General features: G+C 36.5%; 1 protein-coding gene across 2 annotated transcripts in view; it reads right to left on the bottom strand.

The window, feature by feature from the left end:
* The window catches only part of LOC145688850 (uncharacterized), a 72,058-nt gene that overhangs the window by 40,379 nt on the left and 7,400 nt on the right, over positions 1-24,279 (bottom strand). For both annotated transcript variants that reach the window (XM_081763018.1, XM_081763017.1), the window contains exons 3-5: positions 21,011-21,097; positions 2,240-2,317; positions 759-827 (exon numbers count right to left, since the gene is read on the bottom strand). In XM_081763018.1, the coding sequence (XP_081619144.1) occupies positions 759-827; positions 2,240-2,317; positions 21,011-21,097 (234 nt within the window). The remainder of the gene's footprint in view (positions 1-758; positions 828-2,239; positions 2,318-21,010; positions 21,098-24,279) is intronic.

Genomic DNA, 24,279 nt, shown 5'->3' with positions numbered 1-24,279 from the left:
TCACTATCAACATTATCTTCATTACTACCGTTATCACCATCATTATCGTCAGTGTCATCATCACTACCATCATCATCATCATTGACTTCACTACCATAAGTATCATCACCTTCATCGTCATCCCCACCTTCACTATCTTCACTATTATTGCTATCATCATCATCATCATCATTTCGTCTAAAATTAGACAAGAAATGGAGAACAAGTGTAACCAAATGTTATACATGTGTGTGAATGTAGTGTATACCTGTCAGTTTAATTTATAGTGATATGTCAAACAAATTATAATGGTAAATATAATTACTTATTACTTGTAAGTCTGCATCCCATAAACTTTCGTCATTTATTAATTGGTAAATTGTGTACGTATTGTAAAGAGTGGTATTTGCTCATTGGAAGAGTATTTAGAGTTTTCAAAGTATTGGTAGTACAGCATTTTTTCATGTATTTCAAATTAGTAGACTACAAAAACAAATTTTTTTAAAAGTATTTCTCCAACTATCGTGATAATGAACTAAAATAGAAAGACGTTTCGGAAAGTTGATGATGCATCGTGTCCATTGAATTTTCTCCGAATTTTCTCGTTGCCTTCTAATAAAATTTTCCGTCTTAATTCCATTTGCTTTAGCTATCTTTCCCCTTTAGCTTACAAAAAATTGTGAGGAGTGAGCTCAACACTTGTATTATTATTATTATTATTATTATTATTATTATTATTATTATTATTATTATTATTATTATTATTATTTGATATTTACCTCTTTCTGGACAGTTTTTCAGTTGTAGCTGAAGCAGGTTCTGGAGCTATTGGTTCAAAGATAGCAGGCCTGCAAGAAAAAACATGATTTTAAAGAAACACCTTCGTAAAATATTACTCAAATACGTTAATTTTAAGTGAAATTGCACAAATAAATGTAATTTGCATTGGCAGATGTTTATGGAAAAGAGCAGAGTCATTTCAGATTCTTCAGGAGCAGGGGGAGGGACAAGATTCCCGATGTAAGTAGATTTTCACGTTCGATCGTATTGGTTAGAAGGTATATAAATATTTAACTCATGGGAGAATAACCCCCCTTGAACCTCTAATGACCCCGCTAATGGAAATTATATTCACTTGACGATAAGGAATTCTTAGATGCATATTACTATTTTCAAGAAAGAAGCAGTTTCAAAATTCTTGGTGCGAACGGAAGCACAGTCTATATTCTGAAAATTCAATGTGATGTTCTTCATAGCAGTGTATACATTTGTGTGCAAACTGTCTTTCCATCGGAAAGAGTTATCGATGTTAAGTTCTATTTTTATCAAAGAAATTTAGTCTTCATTTGGAGTTGTATCATACGTGTGCCATATTTGATTTTTGTTGTTTTGTGTTTAGTGTCCCTTTCAGCAGCAAGGCTATATGAGACGTGGACTAACAGCTTAACGTGGGGTACGAATCACATGAGCTCCTACTGGGAATTGTAGTATAATTTGTTTTGTATGTTTTGTGTGTTGCGATTATTTTTAATGAACTGATCCAGTTCTCAATTAAATTAATTCTAGGTTACTATGTGAAATGATACGTATATTTGTTAAATGTAAATTTTGAACATCATTTCCTCCTTAGGAACACAATTCTACATAAATCATTGAAATAACAGAGAGAAGTTACTTAACAACATTGAAACCGTTCAAATTAAGTTCACATCAGTTTATTTTAAATGATTCTTAAAGATACAATAGGATGTCGATAATCCGAACTAATTGGGACTGCAGGTAGTTCGGATTTTCAAATTGTTCGGATTTTCGAAAATGACCAAGAAAATGCCATTTAGGCTTATATATACTGTACGGTATGCTCTTTTATCGATACAGTGGTTATACAGTACATACAGTAATTACAATACCGTACGTAAGGTTACTTACATTTAGTGTTTCTGAAGAACCTGGTTGTACAGTAAATTACACTGTTCTCGTAACTCACACTTAAAACTTAACTTGTATAGGCCTAAGGGAAAATAAAATTAAAAATATGTATCACAAACAATTACATATGAATGAGCTTTTGTAAAAACACTGTCTTCACACAAGTTTGTTTATCGCTAGTGCTAGGATAAAATGTGAAAAGGTTCAAGGGATCGCGTTCAGATTTTTGACGTTTCGGATTATCGACGTCCTACTGTATTATAATTGACTGAGGTGCACGTTTCAGAACAACAAAAACGCATTTGCCAATTGCTTAATCGGTGCAATATACCTTACGAGTTTCCTTGGCACTTCCTCCGTAGTCGAACTGACTGCTTCGGAGGGTTTACCTGCTTCTTCATCTAAGGATCTGAAACAAACAAACAAACAAACAAAGTTTCCATAATTAACAAACCATACAATAATTTTGGTTCTTAAACTAACAAAATTAATAGCTTATATATATTTTGTTAGCCTCAAAAACTTTAGAGCGAATAGAAAAAATCTGAGTGAGTATTGATGTAATTTGAAGATTTTTTTTACTTGTTTGTCTTCAAATTTGATTATGGCTATTTTCTATACTTCTCTAATTCAATCGACTAGAGCCTTTCTATTTTAACTGTGCCCTTTCTGACGCTGCTGTCGATGGGTGTTTTCCAGTACTTCTCTCGAAAGATGAGGAACAAGCTGCTGTGAGAGATTCTTCAAAGGTTGGATGCGGACAGGTTTGCCACATTGAGTTACTTCACAGGCCTCTCTGCCCGGCGAAATTAAAATACCGCTAATTTTACTGTAATTATGTGATATCTTCAAAAAGATAAATGATAATCGAAATGTGGAACAAGAACGCCCTAGACAATGACAATATTATTTTACATGAGAAACCGTTATCACGACTCACTTATCTGCTTTCGATTTCCAGCCATTTTGAAAATCGGCATTTATTTTCGCGTTTCTAAACAGCTGAAAACGGGAAGCCGCTAGGTGACTTGTGATAACGGTACCTCACGCAAAATAATATTGTCTAGGGCGCTCTTGTTCCATATTTCAATTATATTTTATCTATTTGAAGATATCAGATGATTACTGTAACATTAGCGGTATTTTAATTTCGCCGGGATGAAGACTCTTAACCATTCTCTGTAGCCTACGATCTTCACTCGCCAAGACCAAACAACTGAATGACAAATTGGCAACACAGCCGAGGCCATTCACTACTTTCCCCAAATCAAAGGGAAGCTTTCCTCCTTAAGAGGGAGGCGGAGATGGGGTCGATATATGTTTCACATATTTTCTGCACTGAGAAAAATCCATTATCCGGACAGCGGTATATTGTACAAATACAAGGATTCGTTATGTTTACTAAGGAAATCTGTACGGAGCGTACTTTATCCATATACTACACAGGTACTGCCTTTTACCCGCTTAGATATTACATCATTTCGCTGCAGGATGTCTGACATCTAACAATCTTCTCTATTTTACATACATATACGTATGTTAAGTACTTCAGTTATACGTTATATACGTCCATCTGTACGTGAGATCCAGACCGCCTATAGACACTCTTTCTTTCGCCATGGCTGACGTCATTGAACTAGCGTCTTTTGCTTGCGAAACGAGGTTGTTACAATCGGAAAAGAAGACAGGAAGAAAACAAAAACCTGGGTAAGTGCACTAGTTAACTATTACTTTAGTTAAATATTCCATTAATTATATATTCTTTTAGTGTAACTTGCTTTAGTATAGTACTAAGTAAGTAATATAGTTTATGACTACAACTCGTTAATGATTGAGGAGAATGGAATGGGTGAATCTGAATTTTGAGAAATCTTTGAATATTAATGTTTTGAAACATTTTACGTTACAAGGTAGCAAAATGAATGTTATGTGTTTATTCATTCCGTTTTATATGTGACGATTTATTACGTGGTGCAGAGTTACTACAGGACTGCTTAACATAATTGCTAAGAAACCGTTTTCAGCGCGAAAATTCCCTTGTGTAGTGAAGATTTAGGCTTTAGGTCTCTGGGCTTTCGGCATCAATGGCCTTGTTAGCCCGTCACATATGAGGGATGACGTCCCTCGATGAGCACACTATCCGGGTAAAGGAAGGGAAGAAAGGATTTGGGAAGGAAGAAAACGGCCTGGGACCTATATGTTAGGTACCACTCCGGCATTTTCCTGCTGTGAATGAGGAAAACCCAAGGAAATCTCATTCAGGATGGCTGGACTTAAAATCTTTTGATACTTTTTCGACTGAGGAAATCGATCCCCAACGGGATCGAACCCGGGACCGTTCGCACCGAAGGCGAGAGCGTTAGCAACTACGCTACGCGGGGCCACTTGTGTAGTCTAGAAAACTCATTTTTATTAGGATATTTGCATTTTTTTTATTTTTTTTTTACTTTTAGTTTAACGCCCCATGATTGTACATAAACGTAAGTGAGAAGGTGACGATGAGATACATGATAATGGTGGAATCAAGAAAATGTAAGGAAACTGGAAAGTCTTAAGAATAACCACACCTACAGTGTTCACCAAAAGGCTATTTGTCGGGAGCAGGAATCGAACCAGGGACCTAACAGGTCAGAGGTAAGCGCTCTACTACAGAGCTTTCTTTTGTTTAAAGAACTTGTTTACATTGAAATATATATATTTGACGAAGATATTGATATATTTTACAGCCTCACTGAAATTTAAAAAAAAAGTAGTCAGGGAGAGCTTACTTGTCAGGTTTTTATTTTTTAAATTTAATTTGATTTGATTTCTATTTATTTATTTTTGCTTGTTATGTTCCCTAGTTAATTAATGTTTGGGTTACTGAGAATTAAAACCTTTTTAGTATTATTGTTATGGCATCACTTTGGAACCAAAAAGTTTGATTTTTTTTCTTGTGTTTTCATATAGGTAGTTGGTAAGTTTGTGCCTTAGCATTGGTTTGGTTTCTACTGTAGAACGTAATTGAAGGTCATGTTGAGTTGAGTCTTGGCGGGTTTGAGTTCGTGAAGTGTCAGGCACTGATTGTGCCCCTGTCTTCTGTCTGTGATGTTTCCTGGTTTTGGGCAGTGACGTATTTATGTTGAGGAGTACCAACGCAGGCCGCGTAACTACAACACAGCTTCAACAGCTCTACGAGTGCCAGGCGTTTGAATTTCACCCTTCGTTCCGGCGTGACTAATGCAGTATAGTACTAGGTTCAAATTCTATGGCTGGTAAAAACGGTATGGTAAGAAACACAACGTAATAGTTATTAGTTTAATTAGTGTTTCTTCATAGTATTGTTTCACTATTTCTAGAAGGAATTAACTATTAACGAAGTAATGAATAAGCAAAAACACACTTTGATTGACGTTTACGATTTCTCATACTCCATTGAGGATGTTTTGATCCTCAGTTGCGCAAACATCCAGTGTGCGTTTTTTTTTTTTAAATTTTTTGTTGCTTACACTGCCTTACAGATGAGGGTTATAGTTAAGGAGCCGTACTTCCCATTTAGGGAAGGACGAGAAACGCCATACTTTCAGGAATTATTCATTGACTATCTAGGACAGCGTTTCCCAACCGGTGCGCCGCGGCACACTGGTGTGCCGTGAATGGGCCGCTAGTGTGCTGCGAGGAAGTCGAAGCAAATTATTAATTCTATAGCAATCAAATTGCAAGACGAAGGAAAAATGTATATTTTTATTTCACATTACTATGAACCTCTACTATGAATCTACAACTTTAAGTTTCATACCGTGTTACTTTTCTGTACATTTTTAATGTTGAAAATATATATTGGTTATCATTGTTGTGACTATTATTGCTTCTTTATTGTTGCAGACTATTTTGTAACTTGAAAATTTAAAATAACATTCAATCCTTTCGACAAATTAAATACATTTGTATTTTAAAAGTAAAAAAGATTTGTTTGTTCGTTCGTTATTTAGTGATCTTACTTCTTAGTGAAAGGTTGGATACAGTTTTCGAACAAGAAAGCTTAGTTTAAAAACCTGAGTCCAATATTTCATTGCAATTGTTTTATATTTTTAAATTAGAATGAAAATAAGCATAATAATTTACCACGGGGGAAAAAAACAGTGATTGAGCTTTCTTCTCTGTGAGAAGGAGATCAATAATCGCAGAAAAAATACTAGTTTTATATTTACAAATAATAATATCTATGAGTGCGCCGCGAGAATTCAAGTTACATCCGTAGTGTGCCGCAAGTTGAAAAAGGTTAGGAAACGCTGATCTAGGATGTTAAAAAGCAGGTAATAGACTGAGTTCTTGCCCTTGTACTTATGGTGTTTAGGTAGTGCAACAATAAGATGTATCCTCGTGCACGGGAGATGAGAAGTAGCTGTTCTTAACTATTACCCAGATGGGTTCCCTCGTGCTAAGTGGTTAGTGTACACGCCTTTGGCGTGGGACACCCGGGTTCGATTCCCGGCCGGAGCTTATGTGGTTCGGATTTCACGTTAATCTGTAAGTCCATGTCTCATACAGCCTTGCTGCTGAAAGGAACGTTAAAATCAACTCAGCACTGCTTTACAGATGCAATTGTTCGATTCCGAGTTCGAATGAAGCTTTTTACGGGCAGGGGGTGACTTTTATATATACAATCCAAGCATTTTAGTTATCAGTCAGTGATGTAATATATATATACAGTAATATATACTGTAATATATATATACAGTATATATATATATTACAAAATTGAAAGTGACTAAGTTTATGACTCTCAATCTCTTAGGGCCGCGGTGGCTCAATGGTAGAGCGTTCACCTCTGGTGCTTGGGGTCCCGGGTTCGATCCCAGCTCCCGCCAAATGAACTTTGTGGTGAACAAACACCGCATGCGTGGGTTTCCTCGGGATTTTCCCGTTTCCTCCCACTTTCTTCATTCCACCATTTCATTCATTGCTCATCATCACCGTTTCCTTTAGCCTAACCGGCATAACCGTGAGACATAAAACTCAAAGATTTCATTTCATTTTCATTTCCATTGTAGCTCTCCCCGCAACCAGTGTTGCCAAACTGTTGACAATAAGTTTGCGAAACGAGAGGTGGCGACTCGAATTTTGGGTGAAAAGTCGCTATAAAAAATAATCGAGAAATTCATTGTCTATAAGCATTGTTTTAAAGTTGTAGATGTAAACTAAACAATATGTTCTACTCACTGCCGCAAATCCCGGGGGGGGGGATGACGGATACATGTCCCCTCCAATCTTGGAACTGAGGGGGAGTTTTCCCCAATAATCCGATTTGAAATGTGTTTTTTGGGAGAAATTTGATGATTTTTGTCCAATTGCTACAAAGGAACGTGAGATAAAATAGACGTCTCCCAGAATAAGCCTCAAATCTGCAGCTTCCCAATGCTGAAGACAACTCTGATACTCCACAACATTGTTTTTCAACTTCATAACTATTTTGGACATCGCAAAATAAAAAGTATGGTAACGGTCTTACCCTTCCCCCCCAATGTTGAAGACAGATTTGCGCCGCTGGTTCTACTCACATCTTTGTAAACAGGGCGCAACCAATCCTTGAATTCAGGGATCATTTCAGATTGTTTCGGGTACTTTTGTTCATATTGTGGAGTCAAAATAGTTCCGAAATAATTAACACTACAGTACTTACGTTAAGCAATTTTTTGTAAAAGAAAAACTGCAGAATAATTAAAAGACCCCAAAGAACAAATATAACAAACATCCACATCGCCTTTATTCTCGCATCTATAGCTAATCTTTTTGCTATCGGTAAAGATGTATTACGTGTGTCTCTCAACGGAAACTGCGAACTAAAGGACATCAAGTTTGTAGTTCTTCTTCGTTAGAGGACAAGGGCAACATAACAATGCAGGATTGTGGGCCAGTGGGAACGCTGTATTTCCAAACTCTTCATCACTTGCGCTGATTAAAACAAACAAACAGAAAAAAGAACAAACAGAAGCATTATTAGTTCAAAAACTGTTTTGAACTAATAATGCTTCTCTACAGATGAAAATTTTGTTTGCAGCAAAAAGTCGCTAAATGTATAAGTAGCTGAATCGTCATTTAAAAATCACCCATAAAAGTCTCCAATCGGAAAAATTATTCGTAGGGCGACCATACGTCCCGTTTTGACCGGGACAGTCCCGTTTTAGGGGCGTTTCCCGGCCTTCCCGTCAGTAGATGGAAAAAAGTAGTATTCGTCCCATTTATGTAAATGAAAGAAGTAAATAACAAACCCAGTACCTTTACTCCTTTTAAAAGTATTAATAACAACAAAGAGGCAAAAATTGAACTGAAATTCCCTATATTAAACATACTCTATAGTTCGTAGTACTGCTCGAAAGACAGCAGAGATTTAGCAGTTGGTTGTGTGTTGAACAAACTTCAACGTGTCTTTCCTTTTTCATAAGTACCCGCTCAGTAACAAAGAGAGAGAGAGGGGGAACTCTGATATCAAGGCACTGATAAATGAAATGAAATGAAATTTTTGAGTTTTACGTCCCACGGTTATGCCGATTAGGCTAAAGGAGACGGTGATGATGAGAGATGAATGAAATGGTGGAATGAAGAAAGTGGGAGGAAACGGGAGAACCCCGAGAAAACCCACGCACACGGTGTTTGTACACCACAAAGTTCACTTGGCGGGAGCAGGGTTTGAACCCGGAACCCCAAGCACCAGAGGTGAACGCTCTACCACTGAGCCACCGCGGCCCCAAGGCACTGGTAAGAACAAAGGTAGATCTAAAAGCCAGAACCTATCCCGTTTTTAACTGAAAATTTTATGGTCACCCTACGCTATCGTTGAGGTCGAATTCCCCTGATTTAGTGACTTTTCCCAAAATTGGCAACATTGACCCCCACCGAACAACACCAAGTCATCTGTAGCCTAGCAAGCATAATAGTGGGACGTAAAACTTAAAGATTTTATTTCATTTCGAACAACACCCCCAGAAACCTACTGTTATACCATTCCCAAAACACCCTTTTGTACAATTCTCCCTATTCGAAAAAAATTGTAAATAGCAGGGTTCATACATAAATATGGAACTCAATTTCCCTGAATTTTCCAGGTTTTCCAGGTATTAATTTTGCAATTTCCAGGTCTAGTGGAAGAAACTAATAATACGAGAAGACATAAATTTTAAGAATACTATATTTATATATTTGAGAATGGCCACCCTTCTCCCCAATGAACGATTGCAATTAAATATTGAGTCACAAGAAAATAAATAATCAAAACAAATAAAATTTAAGTTGAAAAATATTAAGTTGAGAAGCCTACTAAGGGAATTAATTAAACACTTTTGTTCCATACTTGAATACATTCAAAATATATAAAAATATTGGGTTGGGAAAGAAAAAAGGGCCCGCGAGATTTTAACTGATTCTTGTAGTACTCGACGACAGAAATCGATTACTGAAAGAATTTTCAAAATCGGCGCAGGCAAATATGGAGAAAATCATATTTTCATGTACCTGTTCAAAATGGGGAAGGAAAAAGGGCCCGCGAGATTTTAACTGATTCTTGTAGTACTCAACGAGAGAAATCGACTAGTGAGGGAATTTTCAAAATCGGCGCAGGCAAGCATGAAGAAAAACCCATTTTCATGTACCGGATCAAAATGGGGAAGAAAAAAGGGCCGCGAAATTTTAACTGATTCTTGTAGTACTCAACGAGAGAAATCGACTAGTGAAGAAATTTTCAAAATCGGCGCAGGCAAGCATGAAGAAAATGGCATTTTCATGTACCGGTTCAAAATGGGGAAGGAAAAAGGGCCCGCGAGTTTGAACCGTTACGATGTATGTTCACGAATGTGCTCGTCTTCTCAAATTTAGTTAATTACTGTAGCACTGAAACATGTGACACAGAGTCACGTTGTGGATGACTCTGCAATCGGCAACCACTGCACATATACTCCTCCAGTCCCACAGTTTTATTATTTCGATCCATTTCTCACGTGCTAACGGCATGGTTTAACATCTGCAAGAAAGAGGTAAATGTAACGTTCAATTGGCAATAGCTTTTCACCAAATTAAGCTGCATGAAATCTGATTGCATTTTTGACATACTGAGAAAATTCTAGCCCGTGGCCATATGTATCACATATCCCACCAGTTCATAATAAAAATTTTGAACACAAAATTACGGTCGTCCGTGTGATGTACTCCCAAAAGGCCTAATGTGTATCACCCACCTCACATTCAATGAAACCACATCCGTGTAGAATTTAGAAAGGAACTTCTTATGATGTATACAGTATGTCTCAAAAGTTCCCTGACAAAGGGTAACTCTGTTATTATCAGAGTTACAGCAAAATGTAAGAGGAAAAATCATATCGAAATATGACGTTTTCAATCTAAAGTGAACACTTTTTTTTTTTTTTTTTCAAAAAAAATCGGACGAGATATTTGTGCTGTATACTCTTTATGCACCCAAATTTAAATGAAAATGCAACGTTGTCATTTACCTGGACCCACAACATAAGTGAATGAAGTTCCTGTTTGAAACGGGGGCTGGCCATCGAAATGTTAGCGCAAAAGAAAGTAACTTCATTCACTTATGTTGTAGGTCCAGGTAAATGGGAACGTTGCATTTTCATTTCACATTAGGCGCATAAAGAGTGTACAGCGCAAACGAGTCATCCGATTTTAAAAATTCCTTCACTTTAGATTGAAAACATCATATTTGGAGATGCTTTCCTCTCCTACATTTTGTTGTAACTCTGATAATAACAGAGTTACCCTATGTCAGGGGACTTTTGAGACACCCTGTATACCTTATTTAATGTATGTTTTATGTCACTATAACTGTAGTATAATTTAGTTTGTTTAAATTTACAATTTAATATAAGTAGATTCGGATTTACATGCGTAGGATTTTGTATGCATCTAACTAATGAATTCTTTTATATTCATGCTTCACTTAGTGACTTGGCTTTGGACTGCAACTGATTATTGTAACCCATTATTGCTTGAGAAGAAACAAGATATCCGAATCTTCATTTGAAGAAATCAAAGGTCTATTGGAAAGCTGGGGATTACAATCATTAATTTCTACATTTCAAGGTGCGTAAATTATATATTCTGTGTTTCTTGTTAAATTACTATTACTATTATTGGGTTTAGAATCAATCAAGCACTTCATGATATTTTATGGGGATCAAGATGGGTGCCGGATAGATAAGTATTTAAGCGTCAGGTTCTTAATTCTTTTCAATTTAATATTTAATCAATGATTATTTTCTCCCTCGTTATTCGGCCAAATCGTATTCCAAGATCATCAATTTTCATTACTCAATTCTGACCGTCAACCTACATAGCATATTCGTAGGACGTAAAACAAAGATTCCCTGTTATTTTTTTTTGTTTCTATCTCTTTCCTCCATAGCTGTGAAAAATAACGCCTTCAGCATCATAAATTTGTATGCTACTTGCGCCTTCAGTCGTCTACTCTTCGGTGGCTCAGTGGTAGAGCGTTCACCTCCGGTGCAGGGGGTCCCTGGTTCGATCCCAGCTCGCGCCGTGTGGACTTTGTGGTGGACAAACACCGTGCTCGTGGGTTTTCTCGGAGTTCTCCCATTTCCTGCCACTTTCTTTATTCCACCATTTCAGTCATTTCTCATTATCACCGTCTCCTTTAGCCTAACCAGCATAACCGTGGGACGTTAAAGATTTCATTTTTTATTAATCTCAGTATTTTATAGTGTATTCTTAAGCTTAAGGTGATGTATAATTAAATTTTGAATTCAGTTAACTTATTTTATTTCTCAGATTGTTTTTAAAATGAATGTACAAACGTTTATTTTCATTCTTGAGTGTTTAAAGTGATGTATAGTTATTAAACATAGTATTTAATATTGTACTCTTAACGTGAAAGTGATATACAGTTAACTTTTGAATTCAGTTAACATTTTTCTTTCTGAAATTGCTTTAAAAAGTATGTAAAAACGTTTCTATTTTCTTTCTTGAGTGCTAAAAGTGATGCAAAGTTATTAAGCTTACTACTTTATATTGTATTCTTAACCCTAAACTGATACACAGTGCGTTTTTGAATAAATTATATCAAGTTATTTGAGTGACGAATACTGGTAGAAAATCCTGACTACTACTGGAACATTTTGATTTTAAGGTGACGACTACTGGTGCAAGGATTTTAAAATATTGTTTTTCCTTCAACGGCTACTCCTTTTTGAATTCTGACTATATGGTCATTATAGGAAGGATCAGTGAGTCCTTCCAACTATGGTACAGCTCCGACAGATTCACGATGCTCAGAGAAGAGACAAAATAGTGTTTTCAACCTTAAAGTGACAACCATTGGCGTTTTTACCCTGCTATGCAAAAGTAAGTGAGTACTCCAATGGGGTTCCAATGCGGTACCTAATTTCTGCATTTTAGATATTTGGAAATACATGTCTCTAAAATGTAAACAACTGATTTTTTTTTTTTTTTTAACTGAAAACTGCAACTCGGTAAGCCTTATGGATACCGAGATATGGGAAAATAAAGAGCGATACTATAGGTATGTGGGACTTGCATACTTGACGCTAGAATTCGGAAATTGAATTAAAATATGACTAACGGCTATCAAGATGTTGTCAAATAAAGGGAGGACCAACACAGTTAAGGGGTTTTAGTGTTAGATGCTAAAATTTCCGAAATCGGTCATAGAAAGTTAATAAACACCAGTAGCAATTTCATCTTAAAGTAATTAGATATCTTCAGGGGGTGTTAGAACATCATGGAGTCTACCAAAATTAAATTTTAAAAGCTTTTGAAAATATAATCTGACATTTGTAAACAATATTTGAAATATGTGTTTACCCAAAACTTCCAGCTAGTACATCTAACATCTGGAGAAACACTGAAATAAAAGCGTATGAGATCTTGAAATTTCGGAAACAATTATTGGTCGCAACAAAATTAAATCAGATGGGTACTTCTATGGGTTAAATGAGTACCTTAGTACAATTTCGATCGAAAATTTAGTTCAGTCCTAGGTTTTCTTCAGGCAATTCCAAGGGTTCATCGAGCTGTGCAAAAGAATGAAAAGTCGCTGTCAATATCTAAGATAGTCGAGAAGATATAAGGAATTATATATTTTATGACGTAAAAATAGATCTTTATGGATTTGTACTTTTGGGTCTTTCCCATAAGAAAAAAATTCAGGAAACTACTGTATATACCTTAATAGACAATTCAATGGACGGGGATACAGTAGCTTAGTGGTAGGGTTTTTAACTAGTCTTCTTTTGCAGAAACTATTGGAGTTTTCACTTATCCCATAGAGATACGATCATACTTAACTCCCTATTTCATTTTAAAATTAAATAAAAGGAAATATTTCAGTGTAGCGACCCACGATTATGCATTTTAGTCTCAGGGAGATTACGATTAAAGCAAGTGAATGTTGTTGACAGAATTGATGGAATGCAAAGGTGGGAGGAGAGGTAGTACCCCTAGAAAACCCACGAATACGATGTCCACTACAAACTGACGGCCGCGGATCGAACCACGAACCCAATACACCAGAGGTAAGCACTCTACCAACAAGCCACCGTGCTCCCGCCCATTTAATTTTCTATTAAGGTATATACGGTTGTTTTCTGAAATTTCTTCTTACAGCAAAGACTCAAAAGTACAAATCCATGTGGGTCTTTATTTTTACGACGTCATAAAATAATTTCTTATATCTCGCTTGCTGTATTAGATATTGACAAAAAATGTTCACTTATTTCAGAGCCCGATGAACGCTTGGAATTGTCCAAAGAAAATTTAGAGCTGAATTAATCTTTCGATCGAAATTGTACTGACAAGTCTGAGGTAGTCACTTAACCCATAGAAGTACCATCTTATTTAACTTTTGTTAGGATCAATAATTGTTTTCTGAAATTTCAAGATCTAATACGCTTTTATTGTATGGTGTCTCTCTAGCTGCTAGATGTACTAGCTGGAAATTTTAGGTAAATACATATTTCTAATACTCTCTACAAATGTCAAAATATATTTTCCAAAGCTTTTAAAATTTAACCTTGGTAGACCCCATGATGTTCTTAAACTCCATGGAAGTACCTAATTACTTTAAGATGAAATTGCTACTGATGCTTATTAACTTTCCATGACCGGTTTCGGAAACTTTACCACCTAACACGAAAATCCCATAACTGTATGGATCCTCCCTTTATTTGACAATATCTTGATAGTCATATTTTAATTAATTTTCTAAATTGTACTGTCTAATATGCAAGCTCCACGTACCTATGGTGTCGCTTTTTATTTCACCATATTTCGGTAACTGTTAGGCATACCGACTTGCAGTTTCGGCAAACACACACCTCTAAAGTTCTTTAAAACGTTATTAAGACATATTTTAGAATATTTAGAAATGAGAGTTCTGGGAATATCATGGTACCCGAAAAGCCCCATCAGGGCGTGTGTGTAGTGTATTTAATTGAAATTACTTTTGAGGTTGTTGTAAGCCCTCGTAATTACATTTCCGAAACTGCACCATCTAGTACTCAAACCCCACACTTCTATGGTGTCGCTCTTTATTTTCCCATATCTCAATATCCATAAGGCTTACCGAGTTGAGGTTTTCGGTAAACAGATGTCAGTTCCTTACATTTTAGAGACATACATTTCCATATATCTAAAAAAATACAGACATTAGATACCCCATGGTACCCCGAACACCATTGGGGTACCCACTTACTTTTGAATAGTAATACATTTTGAGTTGTTATTCAGCATCAATAAACACTTCGTAATTTTTCTATGTGCAACCTAAAAGTCCATACCTGACCGAACAGATTTTGTCCATTTAATCTCAAAAATGTTAAGATACTTTGTATTGTTAAGTACAACCAAGTTGAGCACACCGAATGTAACATTTTAAATGTTTTCTGATTTTTGTTTCAGGTATTTCGTGCATCAAACCAGGATTCTGCTTGAAAGACAGTGAAAAGAAGCAGTGTAGGTTGTGGCTAAAAATACGTCCTTTCTGAAGACAGACCCAATTGTACTTACATTCTTTTGTACGAACATATAACCCTAATAAAGATACTGTACTACAAATTATTTCTTTCTTCCATAAATTAGAATAAAATATTGTCTCTGTTTAAAGAAAATGTTTGTTACTGTTAAGTCATTTCAACTCTTTTTCTCTGTAATAAGAACATTATCTTTCGCAATATTTTTTTATCTTCGTGCTATTACGTTTGAATGAAGTAAAATTCTATACGAAGCACTATTATTTCAGACATGCATTAATAACTAATGTATTGTTCTGTATGTAAGACAATGTGTATACTGAACATGTCTAGCAAAGGTGTTGTTTTAATACAGAATCTGTAACTCAGCTTTTCAGTAGTCAACTTTATTGGGAATCCGAAGAAAGAAGTAAAAAAAAAAAAAAAAAAAAAAAAAAAAAAAGTTCGACTTACCAACGTATATGTGTTCGAATTCTGGACTAATCCAAATTATCCAGAGAAATCATATATTTTTTGTTGCAATTTCAGATGTATCCTTTATCCAAGTCGTATGAAACGGAGACTTCATACATCGCTATACTTTGTATGAACTATGTTCCGTATTTACTTAATCACTTTGTAACTTTCTCTAGTGTTGACAAGGCCGCAGGTGTCAATCGAATAGTTTAGTGTTTCACTCATGTCACCTTGTGACTAAGGTACGTCCTGTCGGTATATATATATGGTACTGGGTTCAAGTAGCGATAAAATACATTTTTAGCATTAAACAAATGCAAAAGTCTACACGAAATGAGATACCATGATCTCTGACTTACGGATAACACCATGAACTAATGGTACTGAGTGTGATTGAGTTTACTAGTTACTATCTGGCTAAAATCAGTGTTCCTTTAGCTATAGTTCTTTTCGTGCTCTGAATTGCAAAGTTTGAAATAACAGTTTTAAATTATTGTATATATATATATATATATAATATCTTCCGAGTAATTCTGAGAATCATTGCTCTTTCTTTAAGCAATGTATGAGACTGTTAATCCGCTCGTTGCTTAAAATGTTGCACTGAGAAGGATGCACCCACGAAAATCCAAATTTGCAGAATGTCTAGAGCAGGGAAGGATAAATATGTTTAGTCGATGGCTGCACAACGCCTCCGCTGTCACCACGTTGTCGCACAGCGAATACGGCGGACGTTTAAGCGTATTCTGCACTTACTATTAGGTATCGGCCTGGGAACTTTGGCGCAGCTACCCAGCCTCCTTCTTGGTGTTGCATTTTTATGGCGAGTACTGAGTAGAAATTATCTTGTGAGCGAACACGTTTTCAGCTGACACCATACTTTTAATTGTTGCGACATTAAAAAAAAAAAAAAAAAAAAAAACATACCTGTTAATTAAAATGTACAGAGAAGTTGTTTGAGTTTGAATATAGGATTGTATATGGCTGTGCATTTTGCATTATTATTAAAGTGCTGGAACTAACTAACAACAAAGCATATGATAAATTCTTACAGTAATGTTGTCAAATATTGTTTTACTCTGTATGAAAACTAAATAGCTTAACATATGTTTGATCTCCTTTGTGCCCATAATTTTAAAATTAACTCCTTTTATCACTTGCTTTGGAGCAGTGAAAGTTCCCAAAGAATAGGGAAATTTACCTGCAGGAACTTATAGGACACCCTGCAGGTAAATACATTTCTTTGGACACTTTCACTGCTCCAAACTAAGATTGTTAATTTTATTATTATTGGCACAAAGGAGATCAAACATATTTTAAGCTATTTAGTTTTCATACAGAGTAAAACAATATTTGACAACATTACAGTAAGAATGTATCATGCATTTTGCAGTATGTTGCAGCACTTTAATAATGGTGCACTATACGTACAATCTAGATCCTGCATATGTCCAATCCATATATTACAAGAAGGCAATACGTATGCGATACAGGTAAAATCCGTATATTTCATATGGACAACCTATTAGCTATATACATCCAATCCATACATTACATATGGCCAACCTGTACGCGACATACGTATAATCTATATGCTGCATGCATACAGTCTGTAAGCTACATATGTGCACTCTGTATGGTGCATATGGATATTCTGTATGCTGTATCTGGACAAGCTGTGTGCGACATAAGGAAAATCTGTATAATACATACGTACAATACGTATACTGTATCTAGTCGTACGTACGGGGCACAAGTACAATATAGATGCTGTCTTGGGGTTGAACGAAAGAAACATACGTAAAGAACGTATATTGCATACTTCTTGAAATTATGCTCCGTCCTGATAGTCAGTGTGTGTCGTCATTATTAACCCACATGCTACATACGATCCTGACGTCACAAAGCTAGATATCACCTCCGTATATATTTGTTACTGCAGATGACGTCACACGAATGACGTCATTGCACTTATGCAGACAGTGCGTATAATACATACTTTTTCAGCTATACGTTTGCTGCAGGATGTTATATACGGTTGTACGTTAAGTCCAGAAACTACAGGAATTACGAATGTAACCTACGTTTTTAAGTATGCCACCTACATTTTTTTTCTCAGTGTGAGGGCACACTTGAAATTGAAAGGCTATAGACATCTTCATGTCCATATATTAAAATGCCAGGTTTATATATTTGTCACCAATCCTTCCAACAATGAGATCTCGAAAACCACAACTGCTAGAAATGTGACATTTTCGCTAATCGATTCCAAATTTTGTGTAGATTGTTCAGTTCTAATTGAATATTAAAAAAAAAACGTGGCCGTTATTTCTTTATTAATTTTTTAAGGAGTACACAGGAAGTGTTCAAATTTTTTAAAAAAGTAAAGCATAATATCCTATGACTTATACATTCCAACAAAACATACTTGTATACAGGAGTTGTAGATCTCTCAGGCGTTGGTTTTATGCCCAAATTATAGCGAAAAACGAAGGATAACCATTTTTTTCAGGCTAATATGAATCTTCATTGTTTGGAGTGTTTTGCCCAAAGAACACAATATATCACTGACATAGTTAATGGTGTATGTAATGTGTTTGTTTATTTCATACTGCATCCAAGAAGAAAGAAAACACTACAAGAATTAGAAACACTAAATGAAAGTAGGCTCAATCTTGCAAACGATGTGAGGTATTGAACAAATAATCGAAAAATCTCCCCTTTATGGTACCCCTTGCCGATTTTTATCGAGACGTCTCTTACTTGTGTCTGTAAACGGACATGTACAGATGTTGTGGGGAATAGAGGTGTTCGATAAGGCTGAGGACCTATCGAATTTCGAGAGTGGAAATTTATCGACTTGTCATCGGTTACTCGAAACCGTTCGAGTATATGAAATTATCGAAGTTTCGGGTATTATCGACATTTCGAGTATTATCGAAGTTTCGGGTATTATCGACATTTCGAGTATTATCGAAGTTTCGGGTATTATCGACATTTCGAGTATTATCGAAGTTTCGAGTATTATCGACATTTCGAGTATTATCGAAGTTTCGGGTATTATCGATATTTCGAGTATTATCGAAGTTTCGGGTATTATCAAAAGTAGTGATGGACAGTTCGGTTCCTTCACCTCTCCAATGATTCCTTCTTGCAGCCAAACTAGTCAAACAACTTTTTTCATTTGATAAGTTATTACAAAGTTGTATTTGTCGAAACCATATGTAAAATTATTTTTCTACCTGTCCCGTTATTGGCGCAATCGGCAAAGTGACTATTAGTGGACTAATGGTGTCTTCGATTCCAATTCCATTTTGGGTGATGCACGTTTTCTCCTCCTCTTTCTCTCTTCTGACAGACTGCTTAAACCTTGTACAGATCTGTGGGGAAAAAACTTTTCCTTCACTTAGTTGCTAAGGAGAGAAGTTTTAAAATGAACACCCTGCATATATGTAATACATATTATATACAACTATGACAACCTCGAATGCATTGTTTCTTCCGAACACTCCGATAATCCCGTACTTTTCAAAATATTCAAGCAACTCGACAAATGCGATCATATTGTTATATTTCTGTATTTGCTGCTTTCAAACAATTCGAGACTCTCGAACAGTTCGAGTGTCTCGAAGTTGTCTAATGTTTCTTACATTTCGAGTGCCTCGAACACTTCGAGTCCCTCGAACACTTCAAGAGCCCCGAACATTTCGGGAGTCTCGATCATTTCGAGAGTCTCAAACATTTCGGGAGTTTCGAAAGTTCGATAATTCGATAAAATTAAAATTCTTTATCGATGAAACGGTTTTGAAATTTTATCGAATTGTTATCGATTACTCGATTATCGTAACAGCCCTAGTGGGGAATGATATGAAGATTCATGCTTATATGTGAAAGATGCGCTGTGTAGAGAGCGCAGGTTCAGCTAATCTATACATTAAAATGCTAGGTTTATATGTTTGTCTCCAAAGAAAAGTTTATATGTTTATGGACTTTTATATGTTTTTGGTCAGTCCTTTCGACAGTGAGTACTCGGGAACTAAAACCTCTAGAAAGATACCGTTTTCACTGATCGATTGCAAATTTTGCGTAGATTGTTCAGTTCTAATTGCATATTTATAAAACATTACAGTTATTTCTTTATTACATTTTTAGGAGTACACTGGAAGCAGTGGCGTAGCACACTTTTGCTCCCCCCCTTCGCAAAGTATAGAGAAGGGGCCCTAGTTGTAAAGCCGATAGAAGAAAGGTTGATGTTCTACTTTTTTAAATTTTTATTCATTGCAAGATTTCGAGGCCCCTATACCTCGGGCCCCCCCGCACTGCGGGGGTTGCGGGGGCAGCTGCTACGCCACTGACTGGAAGTGTTGAAATTTTAGAAAAGTAAAGCATCATATCTTACGAGTTATACATTCCAACACCACATAATTGTATACGGGAGCAGTATATCTCTTAGGCGTTTGTTTCGTACCCAAATGATAATTAAAAACGAAGGTCAACCATTTCTCCAGTCTAAGACGAATCTTTATTGTTTGGAGTTTTTTGGCCATTGAACACTATATATCACTGACATAATTAATTGTGTGTGTAATGAAATTGTTTATTACATACTGTGTGCAAATTTTGTTTTGAAATAGAGTACATGGAAGGCAATTGCTATTCCTTCCTAGAGAAAAATTACGAAGTTCTAAAGTATATTGTCGAAACCCTTGGGGCGGCCCCCTGGTTCCCCCTTCCCAATCCCCACTGATGCGCTGTGTAGAGAGCGCAGGTTCAGCTAGTACTTTTTTTTTTAAAAAAAATCAAATATCAAATTATTTCCTTAAATAAAAATTAAATAAAATACTTCTGAATGCTGTTATAGCATTGATCTTTTAGAAATATTTTTTATATACATCATACTAAATCAGTATCTTTAAAATTTTTGTAATACTATACAACATCCTTATTTCAGAACTTGTTGGTGGGGGAGATTTCCAATATAACTAGAGATTCATATTTTCAATTAGTATATTATTAAACTATCGATTAAATGCATATATATATCTCAAACTCAACGGGACTCAAAGTTCCTTTCAATCCCCAAATAATGTGCTTCACACTATAGTACGGGAATGTTTTTTCTATCTATCTGAATTAATCTGTACAGAATAATTTTTCAACTCGTCTTAAATAATCAGGCGAATTTCTTAGATCGCGATTATATTTTGCATGTTGACTTACAATATTTACTTTATTTATCATATCAGACATACTATAATCTACGATATAGTTCCCTCTATAGCAATAATTTGGCAACACTGCACACCAGACCGATATATCTTGTGCTCCAAGGGTGTTATAAAATAGAGAATCTGCCCATACAACAAAATCGTGAAACCATACGTCACAGCTTCGCCACACCTACTCTGCCCATTCCGCGCCACTAAGATCACAATGTTTCGAGCCAACAATCATGGCGGAAACGAGAGTAGCCAATCAGATGTTCCGGCTCAGACGATGCACTGTTGTTTTTTGGCTTCACTGTGTTCATATGATGAAGATACGTATGGGCAGATCGTCTATTTTATAACATCCTTGTTGTGCTCAACGACTGGGTACATTTAAGTCTCACAGTCTCTAGCAAGCTTCTCCAAAATTCTTACCGTTTCTGTTCCGTTGGATTCTCTGGTGGACTGTCATAGTCATTATTCTGAGCGGCCCCAGGTGGCAGTGCTCCTGGATTGAAGTCACTGGAAAAACAAAAAATAACAAAATTAGTTGAATGATATGTATTATACCAAGACAAATAAATGTTATAAAAACGAAGTAAATTATTTATCAATATAAAGATACATATTGTCAATAAATTAATTCATCCTTAATTGTTAATGTTCTTTTTACTTCGATTGTTTTCCAACAACAAATGCTCTTCTACAGGCCCGTAGCCAGCCCGAAAATGTAGAGGGGCCCGATGAAAGTTAGGGGGGCCCGATCCAAAAATATTATAGTTCATCACCATATTATAGTTCATATGCAAGCCTGTGAAAATTTTAGAGGGGGTCAGTAAAAATTTAGAGGGGCCCGCCCCCCTAGACCTCCCCTGAATACGGGCCTGCTCTTCTACTAATTAATGCCCTTCAACTTCCGAATACAGAAATAAAGTATTGCTTTCACACATTCACCTAAAAAAAAGTTTTTAAGATACTATTTTCTATGTATGGTTCAAGTTTCACAATCTTTGCCCCTTGGGAGTGACACAGCATGTGAAACTTATTTTCATCCTTCAGTATTGCATACCAGACGTGGTTGAAGATGCAATACCTCGTATGTCTAATTTCTTAGTTTTTCAGGAGACGAAAAAAAGTCACTATATATATATTCACAATATTAACATTTCAAACCTTCTAAAAGGTGCTTTATCCTTTAAAAACGCGCTGATGCAGCTGCTCTCGTCCCAGCACATATGGCTATAATACATTAAACTCACTGGCATACGAGGTATCACCTGCAGTTGCCAACAATCGACATGCAAGCAAACGCTGTAATCGATTGTTTCTCAGCAATCGATGTCTTGTGACGCATGATAGTTTGCTACAACACCGGTTATTGCTTACTCATCAGGTTTATGCCAAAAACTCAAAATCACAAAAAAATTGGACATACGAGGTATCACATCTTCAACGACGCAGTGTACCTTGGTATATGAAAAAAAATTGAATATTTCAGTTTTACGTCCCATAGTTACGATGTATATGCTAAAGGAGATATGATGACGAAAATAAATGAACTGGTGGAATGAAGAAAGTAGAAGGAAATGAGAAAATCACCGTACGAAAAATTTTTCGTTTTTTGGTACGATATAACGGCAAACTCCCTGGCTTGAGAGGGGACAATTTCGGATGGGGAGCATGGGATTATGTACAGTGGTGGGGAGCATGTTGTCGTACAATAGTGTACATGCTCTTTTCAGTGTATATACCATGGCGTGCTCGGGAGAACGTCCCATTTTTTGTTGAGGATTTTTTTCCCTTTTAACGGCGGATCGTCGCTAGCAACGCAGCGCGCACTTCACATCAGCTTCGCTCTTTATATCAATAACAGAGACTATCATTTGAGCGAAGTTTTGTTTAAAACACGTCGATTTAAAAACAGCATTCTGTGCACTTTCAAGAAATAGGAAAGTATATTGCCGTATCTCATTTGGTTTTAAATTTATTGGCTTTTAAAATTATGGAAGAACTTCTGGTGCACCCTTTACAATATACAACACTCATTGCCTCCTTGGCACTTACTGCTTCTTCATAACAATATCTTATGTAAAAACTCCTGTTCTGACGTCGTACGTAGGTCTTAAATATTGCTTAAAATCAGTTTTTTTTGGCAGGATTCTTAACTATAAGTAGTTTTTGCGAAACCCAAATAATTTAATTTGTTGTGCGAATAGTGAATCTCACCTTGCTTCGGTTGTTCGAGGATCATAATTCAATTCACCTCTCTCGCCAAGGTATTTGTCTGGTATTTCTCCAATACCAACAACTTTTCCGGTGTTTCCATTGCTGAAAAGAATAAAAGAAACAATGTTCTTTCTTGCTCTTACCCACAACACACACTCAATGACTTTTCTTCTTTGCACTTCTATCGTACTGTTGAAAAGTTTGTGTTGGAGGATGGGGATGATAAATTCTGAACATTTTAAAATCAAAATAGGAGTTCCATGATGGTAGATCGGCAAAAGATCAGACATTATACCATTGAAAGACTTCGAAGAGAAGTGGTACACAAGTAGATTCATCATCATCATAGGTCATTATTGTCAGGTAACTTGCTGCAGTTGAGAAGCTTCCATGCTCCATAATCTTCAGCTAACCTCTTCGTCTTCAGGCACGACTTTTCTGTTTTAATATCGTCCATTAATTCTAGCCTCCTTCCTCCTCTTCCTCTCTTTCCTGCCGCCATAACCTTTAGTTCGTTTCTCATGATACAGTTCCTTCTTAGCCAATGTCCCAACCAGTTTCTCTTCCTCTTCTTAATAATATCTAAAATTGTTATTTTCTCCCCCACCATTTCTAATACCTGATAGGATTCGCTTTCCGCTCAACCCAGCATTTTCTCTCACTTCTTCTTCACATCCACATTTCGAAAGCTCCCATTCATTTTTCATCATTTTTGCATAATGTGCATGTTTCCGGCCTCGTATAGTATTTGGTCTAGGAATTAATTCGTGCGGGTGGACAAGAGATGGCGCAACGAACGGAGCGTCCCACAGTTCCGTGTATCCACACATGTGTTGCAAACCCCTGTCATCGCGTATCGTTCGTAGTATAGGGTAGTGGATTAAAGCGTCAACAACACCAGTTTGTAGTTAAGTGAACATGGCGCAATTTGTGCCTGATAAAGTGTTTTTGCGGGGTGTCCTGCTGCATTACTTTAACATGCAGAAAAGTGCGACTGAAAGTCATCGTATTTTGGTGGAAGTGTATGGTGACCATGCTTTAGCTGAGCGAACGTGTCAGAAGTGGTGCACGGTTTAGAAGTGGTGATTTCGGCTTGGCAGACCAAGAGCGAGCTGGACAGCCAAAAAAATTTCAAGACGAAGAATTGACAGCATTGCTCGAGCAGGATTCGTGTCAAACGCAGGAACAACTTGCAGCAGCATTAGGCGTTGATCAAACAACAGTCTCCAAACGCTTGAAAGCCATGGGAATGATTCAAAAGATGTCACATTGGGTTCCACATGAATTGAAAGACAGAGACGTTGAAAGACGAAAAACCATTTGCGAATTGCTGCTTCAACGACAGAGCAGAAAGGGGTTTCTGCATCGAATTATTACGGGTGATGAGAAGTGGATCCATTACGAGAACCCTAAACGAAAAAAGGCCTGGGTGAAACCAGGTGAACCAGGTCTATCACAACCAAAACGAGATATTCACT

The sequence above is a fragment of the Thermobia domestica genome, chromosome 7, assembly GCF_964235325.1.
Source record: "Thermobia domestica chromosome 7, izTheDome1.hap1.1, whole genome shotgun sequence".
Lineage (NCBI taxonomy): Eukaryota > Metazoa > Arthropoda > Insecta > Zygentoma > Lepismatidae > Thermobia > Thermobia domestica.
This window is presented reverse-complemented; position numbering and strand designations above follow the sequence as displayed.